The 18,621-nt window shown below is 45.7% G+C and overlaps 2 protein-coding genes and 1 pseudogene across 3 annotated transcripts; 2 read left to right on the top strand and 1 right to left on the bottom strand.

Annotated features, from left to right (window-relative positions):
* Positions 1 to 5,294: 5,294 nt before the first annotated feature.
* On the top strand, positions 5,295 to 8,616 carry LOC117840796 (WAT1-related protein At3g02690, chloroplastic). Of its 2 annotated transcripts, XM_034721333.2 has the most exons (8): positions 5,295 to 6,058; positions 6,194 to 6,241; positions 6,355 to 6,477; positions 6,999 to 7,148; positions 7,508 to 7,679; positions 7,783 to 7,843; positions 7,929 to 7,965; positions 8,083 to 8,616. In XM_034721333.2, the coding sequence occupies exons 1-8, from the start codon at positions 5,462 to 5,464 to the stop codon at positions 8,158 to 8,160; spliced, it is 1,266 nt and encodes a 421-aa protein (XP_034577224.1). In that variant the 5' UTR covers positions 5,295 to 5,461; the 3' UTR covers positions 8,161 to 8,616. The 2 variants fall into 2 exon arrangements, with proteins under 2 accessions (XP_034577224.1, XP_034577225.1); XM_034721334.2 differs by having other exon boundaries at positions 5,303 to 6,058; positions 7,929 to 8,616.
* Positions 8,617 to 8,990: 374 nt separating this feature from the next.
* LOC117841214 (U6 spliceosomal RNA) lies at positions 8,991 to 9,100 on the top strand (annotated as a pseudogene).
* A 741-nt stretch (positions 9,101 to 9,841) lies between these two features.
* LOC117840263 (uncharacterized) lies at positions 9,842 to 13,948 on the bottom strand. Its single transcript, XM_034720741.2, has 6 exons — positions 13,401 to 13,948; positions 12,683 to 12,900; positions 12,393 to 12,594; positions 12,224 to 12,309; positions 11,781 to 11,872; positions 9,842 to 10,533 (listed from the first exon to the last, which is right to left on the bottom strand). The coding sequence occupies exons 1-6, from the start codon at positions 13,902 to 13,904 to the stop codon at positions 10,265 to 10,267; spliced, it is 1,371 nt and encodes a 456-aa protein (XP_034576632.1). The 5' UTR covers positions 13,905 to 13,948; the 3' UTR covers positions 9,842 to 10,264.
* Between the last annotated feature and the right edge of the window lie 4,673 nt (positions 13,949 to 18,621).

The raw sequence follows: 18,621 nt of genomic DNA, 5'->3' as shown, positions 1-18,621 counted from the left end.
ATTGTCAATTTTACCCAGATCTTGACAGCTTCAATTTGTGAAGTTCATAATCTTCTTGACCAGGATCTGTTCTTCTAGTACTTGCAAGCTGGATAGATGGTTGACATAGTATTTTGTAGCCTAATTATAGTATTTTGGACAGGCTAACAACAGCATTTTGTGGGTTATTTGTATAAGTGAAATAGCCTACTCTTAGAATGGTTGTTCATCAGTAGCACTTGTTGGTCCAGATTTAGTGTCTTGTCTAATGACATGTAATGGTGGTTTGGAACTAGAACATATTAATCTAGTCGGTTGTGAAAAAATAGCATCTGTTACACACTTGTGGACCTTGCATCAATTTCTTTTTAAATCTGAGTTGACAACTGTGTTATAATTAAATTTGAATTTGGTTCATACTTTGTACTCCCTTTTTTTTGCTATTGGAATACCTGTTGAAATATTGGGCTGAAACAATAGGAGCCCTTGGATGGTGTTTAAACGCTGTTTGCAAGGAGGTAAGGCTCACCGTGACTTACTCAAGGTAAGTCATTGAATCCAGGTCCGTGGGGGAAGGATGAACTGGAAGAGAGGATACCCCGATCAACCTTCGTGGGAGAAAGGGCTATGCAACCGTCCACCACCGTTTGGTTGTAGATAAATTCTGCAGTTTTCCTAACCTTGTTGCCCATCCTTTTCAAATGGTGTTTTAGGCCGCCATCAATATAAACACACAGTTAACGTTAGCGGTGGAGGCAAAGGTGGCGGGTAGGGCCCATGCCCCTCACCCCAAGAAAAGCACAATTCAATGTGTAAAAGAAGTTTAAATTTTGAGTAATTTTTTTTAAAATAGCACTATACCCACCTCTAACACGCACAAAAAATCAAGTTTATAGCCCTGCCCCTATGAATAGTCAAAGCAAGAAAGTTTGGCGTGCCCATTTGTGGCCATGGCCAATGGTACCATGTTAGGAGAACTTCTATTTTTATGTCATAACGTCATGTCCCTGGATGGGAATAAAGATGCCATAGTTGAGGCCCTGAAATAAATCTTGGTACTGTACATTAGTTTTCTTAGCTGATAAAACATGCAGTAAGATCGTTTGTTTGAAACTCAGGAAAAAAATTATTTTTATATGTCAACACAGAGACAACTGGAATCTCTTGGAGCACAAGGGCAGGTTTTGAAGACATGCTCAAAGAAATGAAAAGAAAGGTAGAACTATTGTGCCAGTGCTTGTAGAATACTTTTAAAACAGGCACCAGCATAAGCTAGCATAAATTACAAGTTGAAAGTGTGTCTAGGTCCTAAGTGGGTTTTGGTGAATTGAATGACAAAACGATTAAAGGACTAACTTGTTTGCTTAAGATTGTGAGCATCCTCATATTTATGATGTGATATTGTCTCATAAGTTGAATATGTATTATATGGCTCACAATAAAGAAAAGCAAGCGAGTATGTGATCCCGTGATGCAATTATATGATCAATGATAAGCAAGGGTGAAGTAAAACTTGGGGATATGTTTTATGGTTGATCTATAAGTCTCCAAATCATGTGATAGCTTGATTGACAAGCAAAAGGATCATTAAGAGAAGAATAGTGATATTCACAAATGGATATTGCGAGACTTCATGTGCATATAATAAAAAGACATGAGCTTATGTGTTACATATTCGTCTTGTTATTGGAAGTTTGCAATTCATGTGACATTCTTTATCAATCAAGAACAAGCGACACCTGGAGGGCGTTCACCGACGTCTTCGTCTACCAGGCCGGCGGCGGCCCCGCCACGGCGCCACCGTCGCTCGACCTCCTCCCGCGTCCCTACCCGCACGACCTCCACGCCGGCCGCATCGTCGGCGTCCTGTCCCGCAGCGAGCACCACTACCTCGTCGCCATCCCCGAGAGGCAGTTCGAGCTGAGAAACGCCACCGGCCACCACAGCTACGACCTCCACCTCTTCTCGACCGAGACCGGGTCGTGGAGCACCAAGGCCGCTCGTGACATGAGCTTTTTCGACTGGGACAACCACAGCAGGGTGTTCGCCGTCGGTAGAGGCTTCCTCGCCTGGGTCGATCTCCGGCATGGCATCCTGCTGTGCGACGTGCTCGAAGAGGAGCAGCACCTCAAGATGCGTCACATCCGTCTGCCCCCGTTGCTGCCTTGGAACAAGGTGGGCGACTCCGACCTGGGTTACGATGAGGATCAATTTCAGGACGTGACCTGCAAAGACGGCTGGTTCTGGTTCATCGAGAGGGAGTACCCTGATGATCAACTAGTGGACGGCGATGACGACATCGACAGCGACCTCCCGTGGCTGCGATGGACGACCACCGTGTTCAAGAATAGGATCTCTTCAGGGAATTGGGAGTCGTGCCACACCGTCGACTCCGATGACCTCTCACCCGTCAATGCGCGTGTGCCTGACCTATTTCCGGAGGTGTGGGACAACATGGAGAAGAAGCTAACCTTGGACAAGGTGGGAACCGTCAAAACCCCCACGCTGGACATGTACAACGATGATGCCTTCTACTCCCTCCGTTCCAAATTGAAAGCCTATATTTATCTAATATATATACAATGCAGACAAAAGCATAATAAACTTCCAAATAAACCTAACCAAAAAATTAATAGGAAGGTCCAATCCATGCTTATATTTATGTACAAACACAACATAGAGTTACCAAAACCGAATTAAAAGCCCGCCATATCCATAGCACAAACCTATCATTTATGTTTGAGGTCAAGTTGCCGCAATCTGCACAGGCCGCAAGCAAGTAATTGAGATGATGAGTACGATGATACCCGCACTGCTGGCGATCATCTAGCTATGTAGGATAGTTGGGGGCTGGGATGAGGTCGGCTTCATTTGGATGTGTAGGACAACTGGTGGATGGTGTTGGCTGGCAAGGTGGGCACAAGGATGGTGCCGAAGCCACATGTGTGGTGCCATCGGCGGAGAGGGGCGGCTATGATAGGTTTGGCTGGCTAGGTGGGCACAAGGGTGGATAGGGCAGGGGGGCTGGTGGGGGCCTATGCCCCTATGGCGTGAAATTTTCTATTGAAAATTTTTAAATTTGATCAAATTCTAAAGAAAGCTAGCTACTGATAATAGAAAATTTTAAATTTGATCAAATTCTAAAGAAAGCTAGCCACTGATAGTTCCTTACAAAGAAAAATAATGTTCTATTTGGTAGACCTCCATCTGATTCTGATTCTCTACGGGAGCTGATTTTCTGGGAGAAGTGATTTTGTGGCTGAAAGTGATTTTATTTGATTCTCTAGCATAAACTCTTGAAATTAGGATGGAGAATCACTTCACAGATTCAGGAGAAGCTACTTTTTCCAGCTCCTAGCCTCTTAGTTTATTTCAGAGAATCACTTCACAGAATCAACAGAGAATCAATTCTTTCTAAAAAACCATTTGGCAGAGCTCTTGCTGGAATTAGCAGAGAATCAGCTCTGGGAGCTCTGCCAAATACACCCTAAGTTTCTTCCGTACCTATGTGGTACTCATGTTCGTTCGTACATCGAGAAACCCCTCAAAAGAATGGTTTTTTCTTGATCTGATAGAAAGGCTACGGGAAGAATGATGGATGGAGTTGGCAGCTTGCAAAGGGAGGTGGGGGAGGAAGGAAGAGGAGGTAAGGCCATTTTTAGTAATCAGTTTCATATCACCATTTCTAAAACTGCTACGTCATTGTCAGGATGAAACCATGAATGAAATAACCCATACACTACAAAATTTCATTTCACCATTTCCAACGCTAGCCATAACATTAAATCATGAATGATGTGGAAACTTTTAATTGGATGAAGGATGGGATGAAATGAAACTCTAGCTCTCAATGGACATGTGGAAGATTTCATCGTGTTGGTAACTGTGTAAAGAGAGTTTCAGCCCCATTCTCATGAAACTCATTTCTTCTCTCTCTTAGTAACTCTAAAATCATATCACCATAATTTGCTATGTGGCTCATCATTTATGGAGAATAACTCCCACTGAGAATGGAGAGGGTTTTATAGTGCTAACTGCTAGATGTCATGAACAGGAAAGCAACCAAGAAGCTGCGGCGTTTACAGGAGCGCCAAACGAGACGCACGGCGCGTGGGCCGGATGCTTCAAGCGGAGAAGTGAGTAGTATTGAGCCGAGCTTGTAATAAGGTCTAGTAGATGCCTTTGAGCCCAAGAGCCCGTGAGCTCTGTCTGTGAGGATATATAATCACCGACTATAACTGACTATGAACTAAGAGGCCAATTCTAAATCGCTCGTCGCCTTCCTCGCAGTTGAGCCGTGTTCCTCTCAACTTTCTACCTAGCATAGGTATCCGCTAGCGTTAATTCACTATCCTTTAGGTACGCCGTTTGCAGGAGACTGAAAATACATGTGACCATATCGTGCGTGCTTGTTGGCTAATTAGTAACCAAGCGGAGAGACACGCTACGCTGGGTCGCCCATAATTGTATTCTTTATGATCTATGAGAAAGAATTAATGATCTTTTGGTAACAACATCTACCGCACTACACGTTCCTGACGATGAACACGACCACGTTCGTCGGCACGAACACCAGGCGCAGTAAGTGACGATGCCGTCCACGGGGATCAGCTAGTTCTTCGCCGGCGGACGAAGCTGGCACTGCACTGGAGTGAGGTCATTGCCGGTGTCGAGCACCACGGCACCACCCACAGCTGCTGCCCGGGGCCAACGATTCCCACGCGGGAGAAGCATTCACAATTGCCGAACACCACGGGGCCATGGAACGCAGCCGCTGAGGCCACGAACCCCGCGGATCACGTTCACCGGGTGCAGCTCCAGCCGCGTCACCCCATCCGCTGCTAGGGCCTGTTTGCTTGCTGCCTGCCAGGCAGCTCGCCGCCCAGGCAGAGCAACGCCAGCCGCAGGCCGACGAAATCGGACGCCTGAGCTTGCTGCCTGAAGCAGGCAGCTTTGCCAGGGTCGGACGCTAGCTCTCGTGCCGCCCCATCCATCTCCTCCGGTAGGAAGTCATGGCCTGTCAGCGTCTACCCAGAATAGCTACAGTAGCCTGGCCATGTGACGTGACAAGAGGATGAATGGGCTAGATGTGACGTGAGGGCTCAACTGCCATGGCTGCTGATTTGGAACGCAGGTTCAATTTCGTTGCTAGGAGTGGGGTGGTACAGGGGTTCATCATTTTTCCTCCAAAATTCACCACCACAGAGGACCAGGAACTGGGATTTCCAGGTTTCCTGGTTGGCACGGCGCGAACGAGCCCAGAGTCCAAACTCTCCATACATGATACACCACGTTCGAGGCGCGAGGCACCCGTGCGACGGTGGGAGTGGCGCGATCGAACGCGAGCTGAGCTGAGCGCCTGAGCCCCGCAGCGTCACGACCTCACGGGTGAACTGAACCAAACGAAAAGATCCCACGTGGCCACGTCTCCGCTGCGCCCCCACTCCTCCCTCTCCGCCCGAGGCCTCCGCCTCCGGCCACGATGCCCGCCGCCGCGCGCCCCGCGTCCGCCAGCCTCCTCCTCCTCCTCCTCCCGCTCCCTTCCCCTCCCCGCTTCCCGCCCCTCTGCTCCACCCGCAGCAGCCTCCGTGCCCTCGCCCCCGCACCCACCCGCCGCTCCGCGGCCGTGCGCGCGCGCCGCGAGTCCTCCCCGCCCTCCCCTCCCGCCCCCGCCGACTCGCTCGACTGCGTCGGCACCGCCTCGGACGTCGAGTGCTTCGTCGACGCCGGCGCCGAGGGCGCCGCTCCCCTCCTCCCCGCGCGCTCGCCCGCCGCGTCGAAGGTCGACGGCGATGGGGAGGGCGAGGCGGCAGTCCCGGCCTCCCCCGCGGCCTCCGGGAAGGAGCTCTGGGAGTGGGCGTCCCTGGTGTCGCCCTTCTTCTTCTGGGGCACGGCCATGGTGGCCATGAAGGGGGTCATCCCCCGGACGGGGCCCTTCTTCGTCGCCGCGCTGCGCCTGCTCCCGGCCGGCGCGCTGCTCGTCGCCTTCGCCGCCGCGCGCGGCAGGAAGCAGCCCTCAGGCTGGGAGGCGTGGCTCGCCGTCGCCGCGTTCGGGCTCATCGACGCCGCCTGCTTCCAGGTGCAAAATCGCAGCGCACATGTTTATATTAGAGCTGATGAAAGCCGTGCGTGATCTTTGAGCGTGCGGATCAGTGTGGCTGTGTATGCGGTTGTGGAATTATTAAGCCGTCCTTGTTCTCTTTTGCTTTCGCAGGGCTTCCTCGCGGAGGGGTTGCAGAAGACGTCGGCTGGGCTCGGGAGTGTAAGGCGAAATCCAAACCCCCTGTGCTGATCTTATCTCCTCAGGCAAGCACTAGGATTGTCCTCCTGTGCACTGAGCTGGTGGTCCTTACGGGACTGAAATCTCCATTGCAGGTCATCATTGACTCGCAGCCGTTGACGGTAGCTATCCTCGCATCGCTGCTCTTTGGAGAGTCTATTGGCGCGATAGGAGCTGGGGGGCTCGTGCTGGGTGTGGCCGGGCTTTTGCTTCTCGAGGTTTTGCTTTCTGCTGATGCGAGTTTCAAATTCAAACTTTTTCTATGCATTGGTTACACTGTAGGGACTACTAGGGAGGTTAGCAATATTGAGGCCTGTATTTATAATGGTGACAAGTTACATTGTTGATATACTATTCTCTCCATTTCAAGTGCATACATATATCGTTGTAAGGTGACATTTTATGAAGCGGCGTTTGCTCTTTACTCATTCAATATTTTGAGCCACACCTGCGTTATGGACTTCAAAATCCCATTATTGAGTCTAAACAATTGTCTTCGGCAAATGTTCTAGATTCTTTTCCACTGTTACTATGTCGAAGTAATTATATAGTAACATCACCTATCATGGGTAAAACGTTGGAAAGTGGTTTCCGGTCATTTTGAACTTCATGAAATTCAACCATGACACTAAAGCCTTCTTTAAAAATGCTTTCGTTTGTGGATTGTCTATAGCACTATAGGTGCATTTCTGTCTCCTGCGTTCTGTCCTTTCATTTTTTTTAACTTTTATTTCACTAGGTTCCAGCACTGTCACTTGAAGGAAATGACGCAACAATCTGGGGAAGTGGGGAATGGTTGATGTTTCTCTCAGCTCAAAGCATGGCAGTTGGAACTATCATGGTCCGCTGGGTGTCGAAGTACTCTGATCCAATCATGGCAACAGGATGGGTATGTTATCCAAAGATGATAGTTTGTGTCACATGTGCTAAAGCTCTACTATTGTTTATGTTGCTTTTTCAGGGTCTACTTTTGCAACTGATTATGTATATTTGCTGGAATTGCTAATTGGTAGTTTATTTGGTGGAATGCAATGTATATAGCCATTCATTGTTGCAGAGCTTATTGTGTATTTCTGATATATTACTCATGTAGTGGGAGGCAGATGCATAAACTGCAACTTAGAATTGCATTTGATGTAATGGTTCCATCAGGAATGAAGATGTTACCTTTCCTGCATGTTATTGAAATTTTCAATGGCCCTAAAATGTATACATCATTATTAAATGCTAACGTCCTCATTATGACAGCACATGATCATTGGAGGGCTTCCTCTGCTGGTTATTTCTGTTCTTAATCGTGATCCTGCTCTGAGTGGCCATATTCAAGAGCTTACATGGAGCGACATTCTAGCACTTGGCTACACATCTATATTTGGCAGTGCTATCAGCTATGGTGTATACTTCTACAATGCTACTAGAGGTATGAGTGCTTCCTACTAGTCCAATGCCGTTACGATCGCTGGCATTATCCATGATTCACCCTAAGTTATCATGTATCACTAACTAGTTTCTCATTCTTGCAGGTAGCTTAACCACACTAAGTTCTCTCACTTTCTTGACCCCCATGTTTGCATCAATATTCGGGTAACTCATGATCCTTACCTAACTTTGATGACCATAAATGCTTTTGTTATCTTAAACTCATCTTTGCCACCTCCTTGCTGTTCAGGTACCTCTACCTGGGTGAGACCTTCTCACCTGTACAGGTTGGTGGTGCACTTCTCACACTGGTTGCCATCTACATGGTTAACTACAGAAGCATTGTAGGCGAGAAGTAAGAGGCTATCTCATACTTGTGTGGTGTCTATCTCTATCACATACAGATGGTCGGGAGCTGCATGCAGCACCTAAAATCACTGTCGGAACCAGACAGCAATCTGAACATTAGTCGTGAAGACTGAGGCAAATCATACTGATTGAAGAGAGCTGCGCTCCGTTCAAGGTTTACACAATTGGATATTAGTTCGAGCAAAACCAATAGGTTCTATCAGCTTCTTCAACATGATTAGATTGACCGGTTAGATCATGGCACGCAGCTGGTTTTCGCAAGGATATAGCAATAATATTTTTCTCAGTTTTTACATTGCACGCCTATGTGGAGCTGAGAAATTAGAGTTGATAGCAAGACATTGTTCACGCTGTATATGGTTCTCAGTGAGGGGGGAGTTGGCCCCGTTGTACACGTAGTTGTAAGCATGGAAATAGTTGATGGATGGATGGAAGGCAGGCTTTGAGTATGTATCTGTAATTCTGTATCGCTATCCAAAAGCTTTCTTTCCTTGACTGATATGAAGCAAATTCATTTTCTGCGAAAGAAACTATAAAGCTGTCTTAGCAGATGGTGTTTGATATGCTCAGTTCTACCGTGTTTCTGTCATGTCTGAATATTTATTACGCCAGGGTCTTTACGTTTGACACATTGTCATGTTTTAATTCTGCTTATCAAAAAAATGTTTTAATTCTGACTTCATGTAAGAATCCTGCCTGGGCCTGTTTGGGATAGCCCAGTCTACGTTGGCTGGGCCGGGATTAAAGGGACCCAATCACAAGCCTGACTAAACAAGAACGCACGGCAGAACGGACCTACATGTGCACGTTACTCCGTTTGATGCGAATCGGACGAGTTTCCAAGCGGACCCTGGATCCGGGTGTAAACATTGGTTTAGTGCCAAATCGAGAATAAAGATTAGGTTAGCTTAACTTATAAGCTTGCTCACATGACTTTTAAAATATCTCTTAGGAGACATCCGATAAAATTGGAACGATACAGAAAAGATTAGCATGACCCCTATGCAAGGACGAAGGATGACACGTACAAATCGAGAAATGATTCAAATTTTTTTAGTTGGTTCAAATTTGCAGTGTTTCACAGTTTCACAATTTGCATAATGCCCCGTGTCAATTAAATGGCCATCGGCGAAATACCTACTCGCAAATTTGCCTGACAGTTCAACTATAGCTCTTATGTAGAATACCCTGTATTTCTTTCGGCAGACATCTCTAGACATGATGCTGTGCACTTTAGGCATATATATAAAAGGTACCTATATGCGAGTAATTTTATTCTGATGAATTTCCTAAAGTACGCAGAATATGCTGCCTGTTTCTTTACTCATTGTTTTCCACTTGCAGCCCTTTTCACAGTGAAGGTTCACATTCTTACCAGTGACCACCGAGACACTGAAAAATTTTCTATTTAAATATTCAATTAAACTGGAAAGTCTCTTTTTCAGAGGAACACATTCACAAATCTAGCAAAGCTTCAAAGACTGGATTTCCTATACTTTCGTCCGAACTTGCTTCATTGCACTAAACAGTACTCCCTCTATTTCAAATTGTAGGCTGTTTTAGCTTATCTATATTTATGGATGTTTATATGCATCTAGACATACACTACATTTATGTGTATATAAACATCTATGAACTTAGAAAAGTCAAAACGACCTACAATTTGGGACTGCGCTGTATATGTTTGTCATTTTTTAATGGCCATTTAATTTGGGGGTTCCCACAAAGGAAGCTACGCAATAACCTTGCTGTTATTGCCTTGCCTATTTAAACGATTCAATAATACAGCAATCAGAATGAAAACAGGTAGATACGGCTGCCTTACTGTAGAAGAGACTGAAATTGTCATCAACAGATTCAGGTCCGACAGGAGTCTGCGTAAGCAGTTTCATCCTGGACTGCCACTCTAAACTTCATAGGGCAACAGCTACAATATGGATCCAGCCGCAACATTTGATACCATATTAGTTGCAAAACTTCTGTACAGATCAGCTACATCTTCTGCCAAGAAACAAGAAACAGAAAACCATTCGAGTCCTGACATGTCGCTGCAATAAACTCAGGGAGTATAAAACCTATCCTGCAACTGTTAGACTCACTTATACCAGCACACTATACTGTAAACTTTTTTGCTACTGTTGTTGGTGGTGTAAGTAATTTTAGTAGTTTCAAGTCTGCACCCATGTGGTTCTTTGCAAGCTACTCCAGATCAGCGGTTCACATGGGGTGAGTGATGAAGAAATTGAAGTCATGGTGCTGGACTCCAAGCTGCTTCAGCCAGGAGTCCGCTGCACTGAAGTAGAAGTCCATCTTTCTGTGATCTCCTGCCATGGGGTTGGTCCAGAGAGAACCCTGTATCTTGTGTGCTGCAAGGCCAAATGGAGGGAGTGATACTGTGTTGCTCTTTTTATCCATAATATGGCCATTTTGTTTCCCACTGGTGACTGGATGACAACCACCGTTGGTCATGGTCTCAAGTGCCTGATCTGTGAACAAGAAACATAACAGAGGTTACCGTGGATTGAAAACAGTACTAAGGTCACCACTGGTGGATCTGTGATAAAGTATATAGTATCTAATAGTTTTCAAGAAGTCAAAGTCTTAACATGCAAATCGTTGTCAAGCTCAAAGATCTGGCTTGATTTGGACTCTAGTATCATTTTTTTTCTCTTCTGAAGTGGACAGCTAGTTTGCCTGGGTGCTTTTGCACATATTGCAATCCAAGCAAGCCTGCTTTGAAGATGTGTCTTCTTCCGTGTTATATGCCTACTATTAGTCATTAAGAAACCAATGCATGTCTAAGAATAAGTAATAAAGCCATGGTACATGACAAGACAGTCTTCTTCCTCCTCTTTACTGGGCAAAGAACTGCTGCCACCAACCTTTTGTTTAAGCAAGTGGTTTCCTTAACTATGAACTTGAACGCTAAGACATGTAGCCTTTTAGAACCAAAGTTGACGATTTAGATGCCAAATAGTAAGCCAAACAAATCCTTAAAGGAAACTCTCATACTCTTGTAAGATAAGCCATCAACTGATCTTAAGATGGCATATGATACTGACTGGTATGCAGTAAAAAGCACATCATTAGAATATATGATATGCATCTTTCGAGAATAGAAATGGAACTGGAGCATCACTTGCACCTTTTCCAAATATACAGTTCATTGCTTGAAAACTAAAGACCACTCAATCAACCAGTCTCTACTGTTTAAAAACATACATCGATGACTCAGGGAATTCTTTTCTTCAGTACACAGAAATTATACATACTCTGTTCTTGTGAATGATAGTAATGTTGTAAGGCATATCATGTGATTTGACAAAAGAGAATCTTTGAGAAAATGATAACTTTACATCCATTAAGCACAAATGTTCTATATGTGAATGAGCGCTAACTCAAAATAGAACAGAAATTGGACGAGAACATGTTTATAAGAATACTGCATTAGGAAAAGACAAAAGAGCTGCCATTATATCGTGTGGTCATGCTCTTCCAGGCACAACCCAAGTGTAAAATTTGAATCAGATGCCTACACCAACATCCTAAACAACATTAATGGAAATAAACTAAAGGCCCAATGGTATGAAGATTGTTGATATTAATACTAATATCATCAATCGCAATGTTCATGAAGCATTGGTATTGAAGCCTATTGAGATAATGAAATCTTTGTGTCATGAGAATTGATCAAAATGGTACAAACTAATCTCCAAAATGCAACAAAACATACCTTGGAACGAGGAGGAAATGGTATGGTAAGTTAGGAAGCATGCAGATAAGTCCTTCACGTTGCGCTGGTAAGGAATGTGGTAGATAGGATACCTAGTCAAAGTAGCAGACATGAATGACAGTGGTGACCACTTTCTTCACTGAAAATGAAAACAAACAAGAATTGACTACTGACCTAGAAACAACAGCTACTATTTAAAAACAAAGGACTATTGAAGCACTCAAATCTATCATCAAACTGCTAAGGCAGAGATTGAATGCGGCACAAGTACTTCAATTAGAAAATTATTAGCATGAGGAGAGCAGAACAGGCATGACCCTGTTTTACAAAGTCCTAGATAACAGGACAATGCCATTTTTTGTGCCGATCATTATCTAAAAACCATCTGCCAATTTTTTATTCTTTAAAAATAACATAAGCAGTGGATATAAATTTGATCATACCAGGCAACTGACATCCAGCTAACAGGCGAAAGATCAGCACTCTTCAGTGATGTTAACCCAGGAAAGCCCTGGGATAGTTCGTAAACCTAGAAAGGGCAATGATCATATAAGAATCGCGATCGTAAAAAACAGCCAAGATAAACTCACAGCAAAGGCCATAGAAGTTCACCTTGTCAATGAGCGGGACCCTTCCATAAGGTGAACCTACTTCAAAGAACTCAAAGTACAAGTGCCCTGGGCGCTTCCTATTGGCCCCTAACACATCACAGTTGAACAATGATTCATCAGATGTCGAACTCCAGGATCTCGACATCTTCTCATTGTCCTCATCATCACTCCACAAATCCATGCCATTATCTTCACCAAAGCTCCTATATGAAACAGAGAATCAGATTGGCTTACAGCTCAAAATCACCTTGAACTCGAAATTCAACACTACTAAGGATCTCTTGTTCATACCTAGATGCAGTCAGGACCTTGTTGGTATATAGCTGTATCCCTGATAGGTAGGGAACATAGTACTGAACTACTCTCTCCCCTCCTGGAAGCTGCACCGCAACTCCAGCGCCATATGCACTCCACTCGTAGTACTGCTCCCAGAGGTCTGCAAGATTGAAGTACTCCACGCTGTCCGTCTCAGCATGGTGCCAAGCATCAGTCGACAATCGTCCATTCGTCTGGGTCAAAATGAACAGCGTCTCACTTTCAGAGAGGACGATGATTAATAGGCCTACAGCAGCTAGCGACCCTAATATGGTCAATCACCCAAGAGCATTAATAAAACAGTTGAAGAGCAGGCGAAATTGACTCGACGAAGTTGAATTCAAGATGGCAGGAATCGGTACAGCTGCATCACAATCTCGCAGCTAGTAAAACATGCTATGGTACTATCCTCCTGATTAAGGGGAAAAAACAGTGCTAGCAATACTGCCATCGACAATTTGAGATGGACATTTGCCATCAGAAAACGCAGAAAGGTGCACCAGTAAAAGACGAGCCGTAACGAGTAAAAAAAAGCCCATCTTTCCCCCCACCACACTACGGGGTGCACAGAAACGAGTAAATGACAAATCCGAAACTCCCGAGACGCCGCAGATCGACGCAGGCCGTGACAGCGGCGGCCCGAGACCAGCAAGAACATCAAAGGCGAGAACTCGACGGGGGGCAATTGCGTCACCTTGGGGAGAATGTGCGTCTCCACGGTTGGCGTGGTGCAGTCCAAGAAGCGCTGCAGGTTGGACGGCGGCATCCCCTCCTCAACCCACTGCCCGCCCATGGCCTCCTCCCCTGTCCCCACCTCTCCACACGGCCGCCCTTCTCCCACTCTGTCTCGAGCCAACCCAAAAGGCCACAACAATTCGCGGCGCACAAAATCGCTCCGGGAAAACCAAGAAGAACTCCCAAGAAACCGAACCGGCAGGAGGAATCCAACCGAACCCGTCAGCACTCTGCACCTCCGTGCTACTCTGCAAGAACAGAGGTGGTGCGCCGGGGGAGATTGAAGCGCGGAGGAAGAGGACGGGACTTTTATTCGGACTGCGGTCTGCGGAGCAAGGGGAGCGGAGGAAGAAGAGCGGGGCTGTATCTGTATGAAACGGCTTCGGTTTGCTTTGCTTTGCTGTGTGTCCTTCTCTCCCTTTGCTGTGTCGGACTCCAAACCAAACGCTCCTCGCGATCTCATCCCCACGTCACGTAAGGGAGGGAGGCCCGGTCCCGTGGGCTGGGGATGAACCCGGTAGCTCGCGCCCCGGACCCGGTATATGATTCCTTCAGCGGCCAGGGACTATGGGTATTGTGTTATTTAAGCTACCATATATGGCTTTTCTTAAGAGGCCATTTATGGTGCGAGTGGCAACCATGGATTGCCAATAGATGTCAACTTTTAGAATTTTCTATGTAAATCTATTGAGATTATAAACCATTTCGAAGAAATACAATCAGCAGATTAAAAATTTCCTACATACGAGAGACTCTTGCCTTCTCGAGAATCGAGAAGAACCACTAGGTTTGAGTAAACCATGGTTTCAAAATTTATAGTTAGAGATAAGTATTGATGTTATTCATTTTTTTGGATGGATGTGTGCTGATGTGGTGTGTGTTTACATCAATCTGCGTCTTTCTTATAGCTAGAAAAGAAGCTTGGTTTGTTTCGTCTGCAATAATGATAAATACGTGATGGCTACGAGACAATGGCACGATCTCCCTTTGGTATTCAGAATTTATACTTATGGACAATATAAAGGTGGAAATCATTTTCACAAGGAAAACGTGTGGCTAGGCAACGTGCACAAGCAAACTGAATGAAAGAGACGTTCTCCTCTAACCATGTCCTGCAAAAATCACAAGCAAACTAAAGGAACAGAGACATTCTTATCTCCATATCCTCCTGTTGCATAAATCCAATAACCCGTTAACGTGCAACAGTATATCTGTAAAATATTGCTTTCCAGCTCTGGCTCGTTGCCATCGTGTCATGCCCCCGGGCGGCCGGGCCCACTCGCTTCCAAAGAAAGGGGCCACTCAGCCGAATGAAAAAAAATAAAAAGGCGTAAATGCATGCTAATTTTTGTGGATCCGATAGCCCGTTCATTGACATACTTCCAACTTTGTCACACCGCTTCAATGTGTCCAGTTTTGCAAGCCAGGACTTCCCTGCGTCACACACTTGGCTTTTTTGCAAAGCACCGCCATGCAATGATGCAGCCACATGTTTTTTTTTTTGAAAAGTTGCTTGGCCTTTATGCAACTGGCAAGGGCTTTTCCAATTCCCTTGACCCTTTACTCTAGCAGACTGAAACGCTACTTTAGCCTTTTGTAGGGATGTTTCATCCCAAGCGCACTCTTCTGTTTGCTTCAGGGAGCTTTCTGGCTTGAGTTTAAGCAATCTTGGCCGATGCCTTTTCTTCTTCATGGTCAATGTGTTATTTAAAGAACTCTTGGTAGCGAGTATCGGGTCCATGTGAGAAAACAAAAACTGCCGGACCGTAGACGTGTAAAATTCGGTCGTGGTTGCATAATTGCATCTGCATTTTAAAGAAGGAAATAAGTATCAATACAGATGGATCCTGAGATGATATGGATATTGATTAATTTGATTGAATATCAATTTGGAGGATATGCAGGTGTAGAATTTATTAATAAGAGATTTGCATTTATCAATTGTGTAGCTATAAATGTACATGTGTATGCAGGTAATTATAAATGTTGAATTGCTTATATTTTGTGAATACGAATTATCCGCGGTATCAACACAAAACCGGATGAATTATGCCCATATGGACAATCTCTTTTTCTTGTAAAAAAAATAGAGAAGCTTTTGGGTAGTTATTACTTGGTAAAAAGGTGAATACACCAGGATCCTAAAAATCACCAAAGGTGGGTGCAAAAGTTGAACAGTCCCCTCACCACAAAGCAGCAGCATGTTCCCCAGCACCCGTGCTGGGTTGGTCCCATGCTGAGGCTGCTATCCTCCACCAAGGGTGCAGAACAATTAGCTGTCTTGACCACAAATTCGATGGAATTTCTTGGCTGGATGCATGGTTTGGCGGTGGGCATGAGACCCCTAGCTTGTTGGCAGTTGGCACACTGGCCCATCCAATTCCAATGACATCTCCAAGCTGGAACCTGAACCCTTGCCCTGTGCCAAGTCCCAAAATAAAGCCAAAAGGGAAGAAAATAATGTTGTTTCGAGTGACAGGAGTGGAGGTCCCTTTAAGTTTTCTGTGGAAGTCAAGAGGGCTCTGGCCCACCCGTTTGATCCTTCCAAGTGTGGCCTGACGTGACAGGGAGAAGGGTATCTTCACTGGGGATCACTGGTTTCATTTCCTGCAGGAACCATCTGATCCTGGAGAAAAAAAGACCACATTCGTCGTAGCCTCTATGCTACAGTACTAGGAAAAGATGCCGTCCACAATAATTTTATAGTGTGGTAGGGGAGTAGCATCTTTATTCGCGTGCCCTGCCTGTTTGTGCCCTCCATCGCTCCATGTCCGGGCATTGGGGAGTCCTTTCCTGTGAAAGCTTGCTTGGGGGATTGGCTTAATGGTGTCGGCCATTAATTAGTGGAGAAATACAAACATTGCTAATGAGGCATCTTGATAAATGCAAGCATAGTATGCATCAAGAACATTTCATAGGCATTGATAGGCTATGTTACAGAGGCATTAGATATTTCGCGCAAAATCCATGAGTTTGGGAAAGCACAGTTTTAGGCTCTTTTACGCCTTATTAGGAAAATAGAAATAATTCAAAGTCAGGAAAAAGGACTCCCACATTTATGCGGGCCAAGGCATTTTCACGTAGATCAAGCTCAACCTTATTTAGGATTGTAGTTGAATGTTTCTCATTTTCATAGTATGGATTAAGCACGCACTCCTTGTCCTTTGATGAGTCATAATTGTTTGACACTGGGGCAGAGACTACTTCTCTTTTGAAGTGTAGCTTTTGGCTGGTATGCTTTGTCCTAATATATTTGCAAAAAAAAAAATACCATACAACTACGATAACATAAACTATTATTCTCAATAAATCTACGCAAGATTTTTGTCTTCCTAGTCCAAGTATTCTAAAAGATATCAGTAGCCAAATAAACTTGCAAAAGTTTGACCCGAACAATATTCAAATAAATAGGCAGCCAGGTTTTTAGGCGTGGCCGGAGGGAGTACGTAGTGCCTGCGACTATTCCAAGCTCAAGATCAAGCTGTCGCCATTTGTATGATTTTCTTTTCTGCAGGATAGCATTTTTAATCCTAGACTCTGTGCCTAACTTAAAAGTTTCCATCCAGACCGTTATCCAGTGCAACACCCCAAATTTTGACTTCTGGCCGGCGTCGGATGATCGCCATGGAATTCCGCGCACACTGCCAGCAAGCATCCGATGCCCTCCGCCCACGATAACAAAACTGACTCTCCAGGGCTGTGCGGTTAGGCAGCTCAGCAGGAAGAACATCCTCACTCGCTCAGCCCGTCGACGCCATTAAGACGAGAGTGACAGCGTTGGAGTGACGTCAGCACAGCTGTCTGCGTGTGCCAAATCATCACCAGTCGTCACATGCCTATTAGTGACCTTCAATTCTGCTACAGGGGTTTTGTGGGACATCCTGAGGATATCCAATCCCTTTGCGGGCGATCTAACATCCCAGCTTCAAAATTTCGGAGAATTCTGGCGCCTTTTGTCGTAAAGTTGCGCGTCAAGTGTCATTAGTGGAAAACGACGGCGTCCACCCGGTGCGATGATCGTGGGTCTAATGATTGTGCTTTGAGAAGAAACTTGACAGGAGGACTATGAGTCTGTGACAGGAATTTGATCGAATTTTGTAGCTGCATCACCTGCTTGGAATCCTATAGAATTTTGTCTCCATCCACCTTTTATCTAGCATAGTCTCTGTGTGTGTGTAGCACGGTGATTGTTGCACAGTGCCGCGCATGCATGCATGTCAGTATATGAAAGAAAGTGCCACTCATGTCAGCTACTCGGTGGCGGATGTGATCACCCCCAGATATTTCTTTTCCCGTTGCACTGAAGGCGAAGCGAGAAAGGGATTATCTGATCCGGAGGCCCGAAAAGATCAGACAGCGGCGAACACAAGGTTGGTGTGCTCGGTGGGCTCGGTAGTGCGGTGCCCACTCCACACTTCCACAGCAGCTGGGTAATGGTCATCGGTCATGGCGTCCCCTCCCCTGGCGCGAGTGCCGAGCTCTCGCAACCGTGCGCATGACGTCCGCCCGTCAGGCACGGCACATGGAGATGAGATGATGTCTGCCTAGGTTGGGTTTTTTTTAGGGGTAGCTCCGTCCCATGTATTCGTGCTGGGACGACGGGCAGTAGGTTACCGTGTGCCTATTGGTACATTACATTCAATTCATTTCGTGTCATGTTACGTTTCATTTGTCATTCATTCCCATGCATAGCCATGTCCGTGTGCCTAGTCGTCCACGGCGTACGTCCGGCCGGCACTACGTGTATATCTATATATTTATTATATATACATCTATCGACGACGCAGCCCGGGCGCCATGCACGGTGGTGACCCAATTTTGCACGGCTATCGATCTTCGGCGGCGTACGTTCGTAGCACGTACTCACGTACCGTGCTTTTTATTTGCATCGCAACAGCATGCACAGAACGTACGTACGGGCCGGCTGCGGGCTGATCATGATGACCTGGCTCGACGGCGGACATTGTCAAAGCCGGCGAGCACGAGCCCATGTGATTCTTAACTCTCCGTGCTGACCTTTGCTAATAATCTCCCGGTCCGGTCTGACTTCGTGTCGTGGCATGTGATTAGCTAGCGTTTTCCCTGATGATCTACTAGGATGTGTGTACGTGTTAGTACTGATCAATTTGCCCTGTTGCTGTGGCAGTACATTTTGTAATTCTTTTCTATGAGCTCGTCGT

This window comes from Setaria viridis, chromosome 9 (genome assembly GCF_005286985.2).
Source record: "Setaria viridis chromosome 9, Setaria_viridis_v4.0, whole genome shotgun sequence".
In the NCBI taxonomy this organism is placed as follows: domain Eukaryota; kingdom Viridiplantae; phylum Streptophyta; class Magnoliopsida; order Poales; family Poaceae; genus Setaria; species Setaria viridis.
Note: the sequence above shows the minus strand (reverse complement) of the source record. Positions and strands in the feature narration are given on the sequence as shown.